The following is an 18,144-nucleotide window of genomic DNA, read 5'->3' as shown; positions in this document are numbered from 1 at the left end:
ATATTTGGGTATATTATCGGGGTACCTACATGCACTTCTTGAACTTCTCTCTCCTCTTGAATCTTATACTCCTTCCCTCTCCCCCCCCCCCCCCTGAGGTCCCTACACTACTCATGGTGTTTCCTTTGAAAAAATACCTCAGTGAAGGTGTTACTGTAGGGAACCTAGCACCTAAATCCCAAATTCTATCCTTTAACACAGGGTCCTTTATTGAGGGGTTTCTTGAAATGTTGTGGGCTGGCCCCTTCTGGCTGGTTAGCCTGTTAGCTACTCTTCACTTTCCCAGCCACAGTTCAAGGACCAGATGCGCCTTTCAGTAAGGCCTTTGACCTTAATCTATACCGCTTGCCAAATGCCTCATCCCCTAGAGCTGGCTTGTCGATTAGGCTTCCAAAAGCTTCAATTCTGCTTCATTAATCCTCCATTTTCCCTTTTCTTGGCTCCTACAATGATCCTTCTGTGCACAAGTTTACCGTGCCAAATCCCCCCACGCGTCAGCCAGGATACCGTGCCTTGTGCTGACTCTACCAATGCTCTTAACGATGAAACTGCTTCCACGTCGGGGAAGGACACGTTGAGCTGCTCTGATGCTATGGAGTACGCTCGCCATGGAGAACCATTGCAGCTCCAAGAACGGCTCTGTGATTCCCTGAGGTGGAGCTCCTGACCCGCTACTCTAGCTGGGTGACATGTTCCCGCTACATGAACTCTGCACCACTCTAATGTGACGCACATACACCTTTGAGAAAACTGAATAATTGTACTTCAAATATGCTTTGAGCGAGTTGTCTGAATGTTACCCAAACTGCAGAGGAACCCTACACCTGGATCCTACAAATCAAGTGAAATGAATGTGCACATTTTCTATTGGTTTCAAATTAAGTTTGGTACAATAAGATGTTGATTTGACAGAGCTCTAATAATATTTAAGACCAGCAGTCAAACATTATAAAAATGGCAAATATCATTTTGAACAATGAAGTTGAATGCTTAGTGATGCTTAGGGAAAAATAACTACAAAGGAAAAAAAAACTTACCTACCTACAAAGCATTTCTGGTAAAAAAAACAAATAAAATCTGCAACGGGCCTGAACAAGAGATTTTTGCAGCTTTGGAATATGCATTTGTATTATCAATTTAGTAGTTAATAGTAGCAACTCCAGTGGACACTTTATTAGCGTGCCTATTCTGTGTTACCAATTTATAACCATGTGGGAATGCCTTCAGGCTATCTGGGGTTGTAGTGTGTGTTAGCCAGGTCTCAATTAGCAAGAGTAAATCGAGGGAATGGTTTAGCAATAGAGCATTCATTTTGGTAGTGTGCTCTGTGTAGGCAAGTGGGTTTCCGTTGCAGTAAACCCCCCCTCCCCCCCCCTTGCCAGAGTTCTGATGCACTTTTCCTTGGTGTGCCCTGGGTCCCTGCCAATCAGGTTCCCAGGGCCTGTGTTCTTTCCCCAAAAACGAACCCAATTGGCATCTCTGGCCAAAGGCCAGCCCCTGGTAAATGGCACCCTAGGTACCCAGGGCACTGTGACCAGAGAAGGCCCCTAAGGGCTGCAGCACTTCTTGTGCCACCCTTAGAGGCCCTGTGCCCTGACACACACACACACTGCCTTTGCAGGCTGCGTGTCTTGGTGCAGAACAAAACAAAGTCGACATGGCACACATCCCTGTGGGCCATGTCCACAAAACACTGCCCTGGCCTACATTAGTCACCCCTCTAGCCGGGTGCCCTATGCCAGTGGTGAGGGTACAGATGCATGAGCCCTGTACCCCTACAGTACCCAGGTCCATTCCTGGGCAGTGTAAGTGCAGTGCTGCCATTAAGAGTATATGGTGCTGGGAGGTCGTCACTACAAACTCCATGGCACCATAATGGCTACACTGAAGACTGAGGTTTGGTATCAAACATTTCAGCACATTAAACCCACGCTGATGCCAGTGTGGGATTTAATGTAAAATGCACAACAGAGGGCATCTTAGAGATGCCCCCTGAAACTAACCCACGGCCAGCGTCCTGACTGAGAGGCTGCCTAGGCTGCCACACAGCAGACATGTTGCTGGACCCCTGGGTCGAGAGCCATCCGCTCTCGTGGGCCTGCAACAATGCACATCCTGGGGCGAGGTGCTAGGCCTCCTCACCCAGGATGGGCAGGGGAAGCTTTAAAGGCATGCCGCCTTTGTGAGCTTCTCCAGACCACTTGCTGTACTCAGCAACTGGTCCCCACCGGTTCTGACCCCCCACTCTGGCACGAAGACTAGCGGGAAAACCCAAGTGACGGAAGGCGGTGTGCCAGTCTCTGCCAACCCCACCCCTCAGGTGGGGGAGGCGAGGTGAAGCGCAACTCAGGGCTCTCGCCATCTTGGAGATGGGGAGCCCTACCCAATCAGGACTAGGCTCCCGCCCCCCTCCCACTAGAGAGTGGCAGGATAGGGGGTGTACTCGCCCCAGGAAAGGGACCCATTGGTCCCTGACCTTTTCCTACCTGTAACACCCCTAAATTTAGTATTTAGGGGCACCCTGAACCTTCCTTCCTCAGATCCCGATTCTGAAACTACAAAGAAGAACAAGAAGGAAGACCTGCCGTGCAGCAGCTAACAAGAGGACAACACCAACTGATTTGGCCCCAGCCTTACCAGCCTGTTTGACCCTCAAACCTGCTCCTGCTAAACCCCGGCGCCTCCTGTTTTCAGCCACCTCGAAAACCCCGGAGGACCTGACTGCCCTGTTCATCCAAAGACTGGGACTCCCACGAACAGTGGTTCTGCTCCAACAGTAACAACCCCTGGTGCCAGCCAGGAACCGCAAATCCAGCATACTCTGCACCCGCCGAGCCCGGCGCGTGCTTGAGTGGACAAAGACCATGAGAACGTCCCCTTAGCAACTGTGACCATGAATCCAGCACCCAAGGACCCTCCTCGACGCTCCTGACAACGCCTGCAGCCTCACAAGCAGGGACCCGTCCAACCGCGACCAGCTGAGGGTAAGATTTCCCGACACCAAAAGACACACCGGCGCCCCATGGCCATATGTACCCAACTCCTGGGTGTCTAATTAACTTACAGCTTCCCAACTTACCTCTCGAAGTGGTGGTCGCACCTGAAGAATCTCTGTCCCCGAGCTTGCAGCCTTTGTTCGTCTTGCAGCTTTCCCATTGAAATCCATTGGGCGCACAACGGTCCAAAAGCACCCTGCACCCAGCCGCCCGAGTGCTACTGGAAGTGCAGCATCTGTTCTATTCTACTTCCCCACTTGCCCTGTGTAAGTGACCAGGAGCTCAGCTCCCACAGCGGCGTGGTCTGCCTGCTAGCAGCCACCAACCAAAGGCCCCCTACCTGCCATAGTCTAACATTGGACCTACTCTCTCTGCACTCGGTTGCCCCTGTGCCGCTGAGGGTGTAACTACTGTACCTACCTGATCCTGGGAGACCCCGGAGTCTAACCCTAGAACCTTAACTCTGTCAGTCGAGTACTTACCTGAAAACCTTTAACCTACATTTTCTCCATAGGGTAACATTGACTGGTTTTTACTTGGAAATTCTTCTAAGTGTCGAGTTTTGAAACTTTGAAATGTTCACTAAAAATCATCCGATCAACGAAAACGAAATTACTAGTCTGTTACCAGGAGAGATCCCAGTGCTGGATCTTTGTGCCCAGCACTGACCTTAAAAAATAATTACAATCGATTTTCCGATAACTTGATTTTCCTCCATAGGATAACATTGCCTGGTTTTTACCAAAAATTCTTGTTGATTTTTGAAACCTACAAATATTCCTTAAAAATCGCCTGTGTAACAAAAACGATTTCTTTCAACTGTTTACAGGAGATGCTCCAGGGCTGAATCCAGGATCCAGCCCGAGTAAGAAAAACCTATGCAAAGTAATTGATATTGCATTTACCTTATATTGACATTGAGCTCATTGTTATTATTGTGTTAAGATTGTGTTGCATATTGCAACAACTGTATCTATTGCATTAAAAAGTCTATTGCTAAGTGAAAGTATTCAACTGTAGCACCTCATTCTGAGAGAGTTTTTTTTTTATACCTACGTGTGGGTCTAAAATAAAACAACAATATATTTTTATATACAAAACAATTGCCCTAGAGTTCAGTTCTTGAGTGTGTGAGACCATTTGCTGACTGAGTGTGTACAACAAATGCTTTACACTGTCCTCTGATACTGCATTACTGCTCGACCAATCTACCACTTTAGTGAGTAAGGTTATTTCTAACTTTAACCTCTGCCAAACCTCTGTGGACTCTGTGCACACTATACCTTACTTTGGTGCAGTATATACACAGCCACTTTATACACTCTGGAAGAAAGTGGATGTTTAAATAAATTTCTAGGCTGACAAAATTGTGCTACATGCCTAGGTGGGAAGAGTAGGCTTTACTAGAGGCCGAGGCATCAGTACCATTATTACGAATTCTGTGGCAGATCTTGGGAAGGAGAAGAAATTTTAAGGGTTGCAGAGATCTTAACTCTGAGACGAAATTAAGGTTGGCATATCCACTTAATTGATCATAGTATTGATCATAGTATTGTACTTTCTTTAGGATTTTTAAGTTCTGATAGTGAATTTGCAGATTGTTCAAATTCTGCTGCTCAGCGTCGTCTAGGGTGGTCTCCTCATACTCCGCTTTCATCTTTTTGTCCTTTAAGAAACTGATTAATTTTTAAACCCCTCTATATGGTATAGAGTTCTTCACCAATCTGATCTGTTAAGTAAACAAATTAACAACTTGTGTTCCAACCCATGCTCTTTGTTCCTACTTCCTGTGGTGTGCCGTAGTTCTCTTCCAGGGGATCCTCATCAATAGTCATAAGCATTAGAATATTCCCGCCCATGCGCGGGACCCCGGAAACAATATATTATATGTGCCTGTAATGGCTGGATTTTCCGCTTAGATGAGATCAGCCCCCAGGGGCCCCTATGACCCAGCCAAAACGTACTCACCTTCCCTCCTTAGATACAGATATATATACAGATCGCACCTAAGGATGGGGAATGACAATACACATGTATGGATTTTCTACAATATCTTATTCACATCCGTTGGTCTCGCGGCCACCCTGACCCAGACCGTTCTACCCTAGGGCAGATATGACACACAATCCGGTGCGTCTACACATGGGCCTGCAGAACCCAATGCTCCCTTTTCCAAACGGTTCGCAATCCGGCAAACCTACACGCCAGTCTCCCTCCTAGCGCTCTCACTTATTCAAGCCACAATCTTGTGGGTATCTACGCTGGTCTCCCACCCAACGCTCTCACTAACGCCGCATATCAACGACGACCACATTCCTATGAACAGTCATCAGGATAATGTCTCAGTTGCCTACTCAGGATAAAACTATAATAATGACTTTTGATACGGTTTCCAAATTATATAATGTACCTCCTATTCTTGGCATCAAAGGTCCACTCACTCCCTCTTTGTTCGATCACCATTTACCTGATCGGGATTTCACATTCGTTCACATAAACAACTCTCGACTAGAAGTTGCATTTACCGAGATTGAACAGGAACACGAGGCACACGATAATTCTATAAGAATTAGGATATTTATTGACAATAGACACAAATCACATTACTATGCAACATAATTTCTGCAAAGAAAAGGTAAAGATTAGAGTGCACACTATTTGGGAAAAGGACGGAGGTCACCTGGTTAATATGAAGTCTGGACTCGGCAGTCATCTAGGTTCCCTTCTCGTCTCTGTGTCCTGGCTCGCCTTGCAATCACACCCCAGCCGTCACAAGTACACGTCTGCACCGCTAGGCTCAACCTCGTCTGCTTCCCTCCAGGGCACCGGAACCTTGCTGGTTATTAGCTACCGTCTCTCTCTCTCTGTATCAGTGCGCTCCGCGCTAATTCTCCTTCAGTCTTTCTCCGAGAGTTTCGGTCTTAAATCTTTCTCGGACTTCAAAGATGGCGACTGTCCGCCATGAGATAATTAATGGCAGAGATGCTAACGGCTAGATGCCGCCTACGGACTAACTGACAAACTGACTAACACCTTCGCTAATATCAAAGCCCGTTCCTTCATGGAAAGCTACGGCCAGTAACCTGCCGCCCACCAAATTCTTGTACCTCCCCGTACCAAGGACACGTTCCCAGCCGGCCGGCCTGAAGTTGTGTCTTCGGAGTGGAGAAAAATACATTCCTTCGATAAGGGCCAGCTTGAGCCGGTTCTCTCCAAGCGAACAACAGCTTAAAACTAAACATTACACTTCACCTAGAAAGCCTTCTCGAGCTACCGGGCAGAAAGCAAAATGGAGTCTGTCTCGTTTAAGGCCTACGGGGCCCACAATATACGTAACTCCATGGAAAATATCCTAGCATGTTAGCAAATGGGCAAATCATAACTAATACTTATATATCTATCCCCTAACTTAAATTCATAAGCCCTACATTAAGGAAAGTGACACGAAAATGCCCTAATATATGTAAGACAGGGGCCCTGTCTATAGTCCTAATCCCTATGCTATGGGGATGATAGGCTGGAGTCACTCTCCATCATTCTCCCTCTCAAAAGAGCCAGAAAAGGGCAGCCATTACAGTGCCCCACATATATATAGACATATATATATATATATATATATATATATATATATATAAAAATAAGCAATTGCAGCCAAATAAAACAGTAGAGCTGGAATATGCTGTGAAGAATTTCCACCATACATGTGTATTTGCATTAGAAACATGAGAAACAACACCAATGCTTGTTTAGAAACTGTTTTAATGCTTAGAAAGCAGTAGAAATTCTTATAACACACTGTAAGCATATACAGCTCCCAGGCTGCATTGCAAATACCCAGTCTAAAAAGACTGAAAAGCTAACTTGTAGCTGCATGTACTAAAACTGACGCCGTGCCTTTAAGGCACCTCTGCCCCTAGCTTCCCATCATGCCTCAGGGGTTACAGTTAGGTCAGTTGTTCTTTCCGGCTCCTTCAGGAAGGACCCTGGATTCACAGCTCCACACTTTTCTGCCTTTTTCAGTCAGAAAATCTTCTAAAGAACAATTTTTTTGATTTACTTTGACTTTTAACATCAGGGTCAAGTAAATAACTGCTTAGCAGTCGATTTTTGTGAGGTTTTCCTGTCAGGATGCCCTCATTATTTGATTGCCCTTCTTGTGGCCACAAGAAGGCAAAAACAGACTCTCATGAGGTCTGTATTTTATGCTTGCCAGAGGATCATGATCCTAAAGACTGTTCACATTGTAAAAATCTGTCTGACAGGACTCTTAAAGACAGAGAGAGGAACAGGCTCTATGGTCTGGCCCAGAGATCCATGAGAGGAAGATCTACAGAGAGGAAGAGTTCAAAGAGACCCAGAACTCCCTCCAAAGGCAAGTCAGAGCGTCTATCAACCTCCGCACCGGGCTCGGCGCTGAAAAAACAACATCTGATGGACAGTTCGAGAGAAAAAACTCCGTCGACGTCGGGACCGGCGTCGATGAGGAAGTCGTCGTCGAAAAGAAGTTCACCGACGACGAAGAAAGCTCCGCCGTCGTCAACTAGGCGACGATCGGCGTTGAGAGAAGCCACGAGATCACCGTCGACGAGAACATCGACGTCAAGACTTAAGTCACCTCCGCCGTCGTCAACCAGGCGACGATCGGCGTCGAGGCACAGATCACACCCGCCGTCGTCTCAACGTCGACAGGCTTCTAAGAGTGTGACACCTCCGCCGACGTCTCCACGCAGGCGCTCGGCGTCGAGGAGCAAGAGCCCCCTCGGACGCTCGCCGTCGAGGAAGGGATCATAATCGTCGGCGCGTCGGCGCTCGACGTCGAGGATGTCCGATCCTCCGCCGTCGCCACATATCAGGTCGACGTCGAGGGCATCGTCGACGACCGGACAACGTCGATTGACATCTCCGTCAGACCAAGGTCGGTCGACGTCGAGACCTCCGTCGAAGGCAGGACGACGCCGTTCGACGTCAAGGGAGAAGACTCCGTCGTCGGCTCATCATCGCCGATCGACGTCGAGGGACCACAGGTCAACGTCGAAGCATTCAACGTCGAAGGTTATCACTCCGTCGACGCCGCAGAGGCGTTCAACGTCGAGGGAAAGACTTTTGAGACGTCCTCCAACACCGGTGAGACGGAGATCTCCTTCAGTGCCTTCGACAGTCCTAGTGACACAATCTGCTTCTCACCATTCCTCCTTAAGTACCTCTGGTTCATCGAGGTCCTCTTCTAGGAGTAGGAGTCCGGTGCAAAAGACACCCCAACGGCGGTATATCACACAGGCAAGACTCTCGCCAAGATGGTATGGTCCGTTGAGTAAATGGAAGGATTCTGGAGCGACGGAGAGACTACGAAGGTACTTGAGTCCAGAGCACAGGTCCCCTCTTCAGCAGCTTGCAGAAGAGGCAGACAGACAGAGTTCTACCAGTCACCGATCACGCTCACGAGAGAGAAGAGCGGACAGGTCGCATACCCCCAGGGTCTCCCGATCACCAAGGAGGGAGCAACCCAGATCTCGAACACCGAGAAGGGAGGTACGGACTGAGAGATCGAGATCTCCACGAAGGGAGCATCAGAGGGAATCACGTTCTCCACGAAGGGAAGAACGACCTAGAAGATCACCTGTGAGGAAGGAGAAAACTCACCACAGGAGGAGGAGAACTCCATCATCCTCCTCTTCATCTTCATCTAGATCTTCTAAAGGGGATTACTCTCCAACGCTGGCAGACAGCCCTCGCTCCAGAGCTTCCCCGCTTGACGACGTCAACACGTATCTGGACGTCTTACAAAGGGGTGCTCACAAACTTAATATAGAGATGGCTGTTCCAGAGGTGTCCACTACTGTGATTTTTGAGACCCTTCGTCACAAATCATATACACGGCCTTTGCTCCCATTGGTTCCAGGGATAATGGACCCAATCAAAGAGGTTTTCCTCACGCCGGCAACGATCAGGGCGGTACCGGCACGTATCCAAAAGAAATATAGGCCGGCCAACTCGGATCCTATGTTTGTGAAGGGAGAGCCTGCGGCGGACTCAGTTATAGTAGCCTCAGCTAAGAAGAATCACACAGTCGCTCCTTCTTCTTCAGTTCCTCCTGACAAAGACAGCAAGACTCAAGATTCTTGGGGACGCAGGGTGTGCAGCACAGCAGCTTCATCCCTGAAAGTCTCTAGTGCATCAGCACTTCTTGGAAGGTACGATAGAGCTCTATGGGACTCCATGGAACGATTCAAAGAGAAATTACCCAAGGAGGACCAGAAGGACTTTGAGGAAACAGTGACGGAGGGCTGTTTGGTGGCGAACCAAATGATTAGTTCATCTGCAGATAACGCCCTTCTAGCAGGACATGCCTACTCACATGGGGTATGTGCGAGGAGATCTTCTTGGCTGCGTTTAACTGGTCTCAAACCAGATGCCCAGCAGCGCATCCTCAATCTGCCCTTCTCAGGATCTTCACTCTTCGGGGAGCATGCCGATCAGGAAATGACCCGCATGAAAACAGAATTGGACACAGTGAAGGCGGTTGGTCTGGAGAGAAAGAAAGAGCCGTTCAAGCAAAGCTTCAAGACCAACAAGAACCGGGGAGGCCAACAGAGGGTTCAAACCCCTCAATGGTCTCAAAACAAGCCACAAGGGAAGGCGCAATACAGAGGAGGAAAATCAGGCAGAGGCAGAGGCGGACATCATCAGTCCTCTACCACGCCTAGAGGAGGCAAGGCCTGAGCAGTGGCTTCCTCTGGCGCCGTTACCCACTCCAGTGGGAGGAAGTGCTTCGCAACACCTGGCAGAGTGGGTCAGCATCACAAAAGATCAGTGGGTGCTGAATATACTGCGCAATGGATATGCGCTACGTTTCCGGAAGAGACCACAACCGATTCCTCCAAAAAAATACTCGCTCGTACCATCTAAAACTCCTCAAAAGGGAGGTGAGCGTCCTCTTAAAGAAAAACTCAATCGAAGAGGTACCCCCATCCCAAAGGGGGAGAGGAGTGTACTCAAGGTATTTTCTAGTCCCCAAAAGAGACCAAGAGGACAAGTTCAGACCGATTTTGGATCTTCGAACCCTCAACAAGGTGGTGGTCAAAGAGAAGTTTCGCATGCTGGCACTTCATCAGATATGTCCTCATCTACAAATTGGAGATTGGATGTGTTCGGTGGATTTACAGGACGCGTACTTCCACATTCCTATAACACCAGGTCATCGGAAGTACTTGAGATTTCTGGTAGGGAACAAGCATTACCAGTACAAAGTGCTTCCCTTCGGACTAAAATCCGCACCAAGGGTATTCACCAAGTGCATGGCAGTGGTAGCGGCATGTCTGCACAAAAAAGGTCTCTTTGTGTACCCATATCTAGACGACTGGCTCCTGAAGAGTCCATCCCCTCGTCAGGCCACCAAAGACTGTCACCTGTGTCTTCAACAACTACACAGGCTCGGCCTCCACGTGAACACAGAAAAGTTGGTCCTGCATCCCACGCAAACTATCCACTATCTGGGAGCAGTTCTAGACACAAATTTAGGAAGAGCGTTTCCTTCGCAGGAGAGACTATCTTCCATGGGGCAGAAATGCAGAAAGTTACTTCAGTTTCCTCGTCCAAAGGTGCGAGAAGTAGTGTCTCTACTGGGCTCCATGGCGTCCTGCATCTTCCTAATACCGAACGCCAGGTTGAGGATGCGACCTCTACAAGAGTCTGTGGAAGATCAGTGGGACCAAGCAACTGGAGATTGGGAGGATCGAATCATCCTATCTCAAGCAGCACTGACCTCAATACAGTGGTGGACTCGCCCTCGGAATGTCTTGCAGGGAGTCCCTTTTCAGCAACCTCTTCCTTCGCTGTCTGTGGTAACGGACGCATCTCTAGAAGGCTGGGGTGCTCACATGGGTCATCTTCAGATTCAGGGTCGCTGGTCGACCAACCTTCAGACATACCACATCAACATGCTGGAACTTCGAGCAGTTCATCTGGCGCTCAAAGCGTTCCTTCCAGCAATAACAACGGACAAAATCCTGGTCCAGACGGACAACACTACAACTATGTTCTATCTGAACAAGCAGGGAGGAACTCGATCTCACCCTCTGTCTCTGGAGGCCCAGACAATCTGGCACTGGCTTCTGGCTCGGGGACTGTCGGTGGTGGCAGTACACCTTCCAGGCGAGCTAAACACAAAAGCGGACGCACTCAGCAGGCACTTCGAAGATCAGCCAGACTGGGTGCTAAACGACGAAGTAGTCGAAGAACTCTTCCGTTGCTGGGGTCGTCCAGACATAGACTTATTTGCCGACGACGAAAACGCCAAATGCCACGCCTTCGCGTCCAGGTTCCACCGGCCAGGGACGCAAGGGAACGCTCTCCTGCTGGAGTGGACAGGAATGTTCGCCTATGCGTTTCCTCCTCTGGCACTGATTCCGAAGGTGGTGGCCAAGCTCATCAGATCGAGCATGGACATGATCCTAATTGCTCCGGATTGGCCGCGACAATGGTGGTATCCAGACCTGTTACATCTGTCGCTGTGTCCACACAGACGCCTGCCGTGCAGGCCAGACCTGTTGAGCAAAATGAACGGGAGGATCCTGCATCCCAACCTCCCGTCGCTGAACCTGACTGCATGGCTCCTGAGGTCTTGCAATATGGGCACTTAAATCTGCCTCCAGAATGTATGAATATTTTAAGAGAGGCAAAGAGACCTTCCACAAGGGCGTCTTATGCGTTCAAGTGGAAAAGATTTTTCATTTGGTGTAAGGACCATGGCTTCGATCCCACCAAAGGACAAGAAGAGGTAATCCTTCCATACCTCCTTTACTTAGCTACATCAGGGTTGAAATACGCTTCTATTAGGGTTCACCTATCCGCCATAGTAGCGTACAGAAAATCACCTACACAAACATCGTTTTTTCAGGTCCCAGTGGTTAAGGATTTCCTTCAGGGATTAAAGAAGGTCTATCCCCCTGTGAGAAATCCTTCTCCTCCCTGGGAGTTGAACCTGGTTCTCTCCAGGCTGATGTCTACACCGTTTGAGCCTATACACAAGGCCTCCTTGCAGCATCTCACTTGGAAGGCGGCCTTCTTGGTGGCAATAACCTCTGCGCGCAGGGTTAGCGAGATACAAGCACTCTGCACCAAGGAACCTTACACTGTGTTTCACCACAACAGAGTGGTAATGAGGGCTCACCCATCTTTCCTTCCAAAAGTGGTATCGGATTTTCATATAAATCAAACGATTACCCTTCCTTCGTTCTTTCCTAACCCATCGACCCCAGCTGAGAGGTCGTTGCACTCGTTGGATCTTAAACGGGTGCTAAAGTTTTACCTAGAAAGAACGAAGGACACCAGAAAGACAGACCAACTCTTTGTCAATTATGGTTCAATGAGGACCGGGTTTGCAGCTGCCAAACGGTCCATCTCCAGATGGATTGTCTCATGTATCAAACTAGCATACCAGCTGGCTGGCAAACCTTTGTTACAATCACCCAAAGCTCATTCCACTAGAGGGAAAGCAGCCACAATAGCGTTTTTGCATGACATTCCTATGTCAGAAATATGCAAGGCTGCTACATGGAAATCAGTCCATACCTTTACAAGGCATTATTGCCTAGAGTCTGATTCCAGAGCGGATTCTCAAGTAGGGCAAGCCTCCTTGAGAAACCTGTTTGGGTAGAATATAGCCTATTTTTGGGCCTACGACTATGAATGTTATCTGTTGATTCCTTTGCCCGCAGGGATGAGGTGAGGCTCGCTACTCTATTCTAATGCTTATGACTATTGATGAGGATCCCCTGGAAGAGAAGGATTAGTTACTTACCTGTAATCCTAGTTCTCTTCCAGGGGTATCCTCATCAAAGTCATAATCAACCCTACCGCCTCCCCGGGCAAAGGACTTTTGTTTATTAAATTGGAGATGTGTTTAACCTGTTATTACCATGGTTTGGTTTTCAGTCTCCGAAAAGAACAACTGACCTAACTGTAACCCCTGAGGCATGATGGGAAGCTAGGGGCAGAGGTGCCTTAAAGGCACAGCGTCAGTTTTAGTACATGCAGCTACAAGTTAGCTTTTCAGTCTTTTTAGACTGGGTATTTGCAATGCAGCCTGGGAGCTGTATATGCTTACAGTGTGTTATAAGAATTTCTACTGCTTTCTAAGCATTAAAACAGTTTCTAAACAAGCATTGGTGTTGTTTCTCATGTTTCTAATGCAAATACACATGTATGGTGGAAATTCTTCACAGCATATTCCAGCTCTACTGTTTTATTTGGCTGCAATTGCTTATTTTTATATATATATATATTTATATATATATGTCTATATATATGTGGGGCACATATAATATATTGTTTCCGGGGTCCCGCGCATGGGCGGGAATATTCTAATGCTTATGACTTTGATGAGGATACCCCTGGAAGAGAACTAGGATTACAGGTAAGTAACTAATCCTTATTTAATAAATTGTGTGATGCTCCGCTCCTATAGTAGAGCATTTTATGTAGAGTAGCACATTTGTAGAACCACTATCTCTTCGTATGTTTGCTCCACACCCAGAACACTATCTTTCTGCAAGTCTCTTAAGAGCGTTTGCCTGACATTAGAGTGCTATTTGGGTATCAGTGCACTTTATAACTAGAAATGTGTGTTGCAGTCTGTACTATGCAAGTGTGCAGAACTCTGCCCTGTGTATATTTGTTACAGCGAAATGTAGTGTCCTCGTCACACTCTTATTGGTATGCACATTCCGGCAGTGGGGGGAAGTGGGGCAGGGTTTGGGGCTTATAAAGGTTTATAAAGAAAAACTTAGATGCATTAATACCAAATCTGATCAACTAACACACTAGAAAAGGTCCTAATTGAATTTTTACAAAAACACGTTTAATACTTTAAATGTCAACATGCCATTGGTGATTAGCCTGCTGTTAAAAAAAGGCCTACAATATTCCCCTTTTAAACAATTGTGTTATTTAATTTGTGAAGAGATTCTCTAAACTTTATGTTAAGAAAGAGAAATTCCTGTCTCATGCTCTTCTAGTAAGCTTCAGAGAAGTAGGCCTGGTTTATTCCCCTTTAATGATTGTTAGCCCAGTAGATACTGCACTTTACAAGTAATAAAGATGGCCCACAAGCACCAAAAACTAATTGTCCTGGCCAAATTTAACCTGTTGTCTTGTCTAAATCAAAGACTTAGTAGTAGTCAAATGCTAGGAAACACATGCACCTTGTGTAGGTTGCACTCTCCTCCTACTGCTAAAATACTAACCGTATGTACTGTAACTCTGTCCATCACCCTATTGCTATAGGTCTATCCTGCCACCCCTATGCTGTGATTCTGTTTTTCTTCTTGTCCTACACATTTGCATCAAGAGTTGCACCTGTGCTAACTAGTTCTGGACCACCCCTCCCCCCAGAATTGTACTGTGTCCCCCACTGCCCTGACAGTACAGCACAACTGCCATTGTCATTCTTTATTTGGTGGGGTGCTTGTCGTGTGTATGAAATATACTATTAAACAAAGACTGTGCCTTATCTTATTGGACACATTTTTTCTTTCTGTTACAGGTATGGATTTCCCTCAGCACAGCTGCCACGTCCTGGAAGAACTCAACCAGCAACGGCAGCTCGGACTACTGTGTGACTGCACCTTTGTTGTGGACGGCATTGACTTCAAAGCTCACAAGGCAGTTCTTGCTGCTTGCAGTGAGTACTTCAGGATGCTCTTCGTGGAGCAGAAAGATGTGGTGCACCTTGATATCAGCAATGCTGCAGGTCTGTGCTGTTCCTTGTGTTCCTTGTGTTCCTTCTGCACACCATAGCTCTTTTGCTAGTTTAATGCTTGCTCTGGTCTAGTCTTTTGTAATTTAACTTAATCTTTTGCTCAAATTAGACTTCTGGTAACTCATCGACTCTTTCCTTCCAAGCGTGTGCATTTTTTATTGTGTGCATTTCATTGCTTCTCTGTTTGTTTATCGCTGCCTACTCTGCAAATGGAAATGAGGCAGTTTTTGGTTCTTTGCAGGGCTAGGTACTGTCCTAGAATTCATGTACACAGCAAAACTTAATCTGAGCCAGGACAATGTGGACGATGTGCTTGCAGTGGCCGGCTTCCTCCAGATGCAAGATATAATAAGTGCCTGCAATACGCTGAAGTCCCTTGATGTTCCTGTGGGGACTTGTCCAACGAGCATGGAGATTCACAGTATTGCTCAAGGTAAATATTGTCCATTTGTCTTTCTCCCCCATAATAAATGAGTATAAGCATTGGATCATTTAGTCACGGTTTTCCCGAGCAGATGTGTTCATATATTTATCAGACACCTTCTTCAAAAGTAGTTGTGTAGAATTGAGGAATTTTGCTTTTGCCAGCTTCATCAAATTATGCACATATTGTCACCTCTTTAATGAAATTTTTCAAATTTCCTTAGGGACAATCTGCTAAAGGCATTGAAAAAAACCATTAGGCATCGCTCTTAAAAACGTGAGATCTATCTTATTGGCGTTATTGGTGCTTATTTATAAAAATGTAAAAGATTAAAAACAACTCAAGATACTGGAAGAAAAGCAAACATGTCTTAAAGTATCTCAGAACAATACATTTAATTCAATTATTTTAAATCTTTTTAAATAGCATGGTTTAATTTTGAAATGACTTTCACTCATGTAATGCTGAACAGAATTGTAAAACTTCCTTGTTCATTTTAATGGAAAATGCTGGCCAAGATCTTTTTTACTTTCCTCAGAAATAAAACTAATGCAAAAGCAATTTGATCTTCTACAGTAGCCCATGGAGCAGATTTAAAGGCTTCAAGGAGATGACACATCTCTTTTCCAGTCATGGTAGGTACACCTTCTGCCTCAAACTCCTGCTGAGTGGGCACTGGCCCCACAACCCCAAGCACCATAAAAACCTTAGTGTAAACTTTAGTGTGCCAAGGCCTGTGTTTTTTTTTGTTAGTTTGCGCTCGTATTGCGTGAACTTGGCATAAGCGCAGTGTATAAGAGTGCTTTACATGAGCACCAGATTACATTACATGAGGTCTGGCTCCCTTTTTTAGGTCCCACCCTGGCGAAAAGCGCGCAAAGCGTGCTCTCTCCGCGAGACCTATAGCTGTCCACTCTGCTTCCAAGGAGACAAGAGATGGTCACGCGCAGCACGCCTGTCTCCCTTGAAAGCACACACAGAGAGACGCACGCACACACACGAGCGCACATACACGCACACACACACAACTCCTAAATCCCCAGCTCTCCTTGCACCCCCTCCAGTGTCAGCCAGCCATGCGCCATCTGCCAACTGCTACTCTCTCCCCGCATTCCTTACCGTCGTTCCACCATGCTACAGCGTGATGCCCTGCAGCGTGTCCCCAGAGCTCACAGGATGCTCTGTGTACTTCTCAGCCCAGGCAGCCGCCGTCACGCTGTCCGTGCTGCCTTAGGAGCGGGCCAGGCTCAAGGACAGTTCAACCTCCAATTCAGACTCGGAGCCTCAGGGCAGGTAAACGCTGTGTCTTCTCCGGCGATCCTCAGCTTTCGCCGGGACAGCCGATGTGCGCGCTCACGTCGTCTCGTGCGCTCTCACCGCGCTTTCAGTTTCGCACGCTGAGGGACGTTCTCGCGCCTCCCATAGTCACTCCACCAAACTGACCGAGCAAGCTACCTTTCTTGGTCCCTCGACCTCCTAGAATTACCCCGTGCATTGACCTCTTTACCCGGAGTTCCTGCCCCTTCCCTATCTTAATCGGCACTTACACGTTGATCCTATTTAAGCAGTGGAATTGCCCTCTGCCCATAACCTTCTCGATCCCTTGAAACCGCACTTTTGCCGCTGCATCGGCGCCCGCCCTACACCCATCCACCTTTTTTGTCACCTGCCGAGCCTTCCCTCCGAAAACAGAGCCCCCACAAATTCAAAAGCCGCCCCCGCCGACGGATGCCCACCTCTCCACGCATCTCCAGCAAACTTGACTGCCCCGTGTCCAGCGTGCCCAATCTGCCTTGCCAACTTGCACCACCTGGCCTGCATCACCATCCACCTCCTTATTTCCTTGAGCCCCCGCCCCGGGCGCAACCCAACCCATGAGAGAGCACACCTCTCCCTACTCCTGGTCGCCCTGACCTCGTACTCTGTGTCGCTTTAAATATTTTCATACCCTTATTGTTGAGGGCAACCATCACCCTCAAGTCGGCAGTTCCGCATACGCTCCCGCCCGCAACCCCCACCGAACACCCCTCCCCACTGTCATGCCAAGCCCCCATGTGCTCCCGACCCCCACCACACATCCACAAGCCTCCCCCAAACCCCCACAATTTATAACCTGCCACACTTTCCCAAACGCCCATCCCTGCGCCCAAGTCCTCCCGAGTGCCCATCTATCCCAATTCTGACGCACGCCACTGTCCCGCAAGACACCGCCTCGTCCTCCCCTGTATCCTATACCTTTGTCACAATCACTAGCAAACTCCACTATGTACTTGCCTGCGTGCGGCACAACACCTCCAGCCCCTCAGACAGCACCGCCATTCCAACCGCAAAGAGCCTTGCATTCGCCTGCATGCCTCCCTCCTCACCTTGACCCTTAGGCCGCACAGAAACCAACCCCACACTAGCCCATGCCTGACCCCCACCCGAGCCTGAAAACCAGCAAACCAAGGACCCCAGCCGCTCCCCCCATCCTCCGCTGCCCCCTGCACTGTCAATGGTCGGCTGATATTGCGGGGAGTAGTGACTAACCACTGTCCTCTCCCTTCCGCCATCGATGCTTGCTATCCCACCCACTTTTAACATTTACTTGCATTGTCCAACTACCCCCCTCTCATTCTGCTTCCTTTTCCGCACCCCAGCCACCCCACCTGCTGCCCCGTGTCCTTCGCCCACCCGTTCTCTCCTATACCCACTATACTGCAGCCCCCCCCCCCCCAAGCCCACCCCCTCCTCCCACCTCAACTCGCACTTTGTCGACGCCGCATATCTTCTCCTGACCCAATTACCGGGATCCCTCGTAGACTGTGCTGGCTCTGCCCCTCCTGATTCTGAAACTGACCAACGCAGTCACCACGCAGTCTCTTCTCTTTATCTTACGATGTCTGCCCTGCCACCATTTACTTCGGACCCTCACACCTCCTTACCCTCACCCACCCTCACCCCCCCTCACTCACCCTCACCCCCCC

At 48.2% G+C, this 18,144-nt stretch overlaps 1 protein-coding gene across 2 annotated transcripts in view; it reads left to right on the top strand.

Annotated features, from left to right (window-relative positions):
* Nucleotides 1–18,144, top strand: part of ZBTB17 (zinc finger and BTB domain containing 17) — a 330,328-nt gene that overhangs the window by 46,868 nt on the left and 265,316 nt on the right. For both annotated transcript variants that reach the window (XM_086921685.1, XM_086921684.1), the window contains exons 2-3: nt 14,539–14,745; nt 14,996–15,187. In XM_086921685.1, the coding sequence (XP_086777811.1) occupies nt 14,541–14,745; nt 14,996–15,187 (397 nt within the window). In that variant the 5' untranslated portion in view covers nt 14,539–14,540. The remainder of the gene's footprint in view (nt 1–14,538; nt 14,746–14,995; nt 15,188–18,144) is intronic.

This window comes from Lissotriton vulgaris, chromosome 5, assembly GCF_964263255.1.
Source record: "Lissotriton vulgaris chromosome 5, aLisVul1.2, whole genome shotgun sequence".
In the NCBI taxonomy this organism is placed as follows: Eukaryota; Metazoa; Chordata; class Amphibia; order Caudata; family Salamandridae; genus Lissotriton; species Lissotriton vulgaris.
The sequence above is the reverse complement of the archived record's forward strand: the minus strand, read 5'-3'. Positions and strand labels throughout refer to the sequence as shown.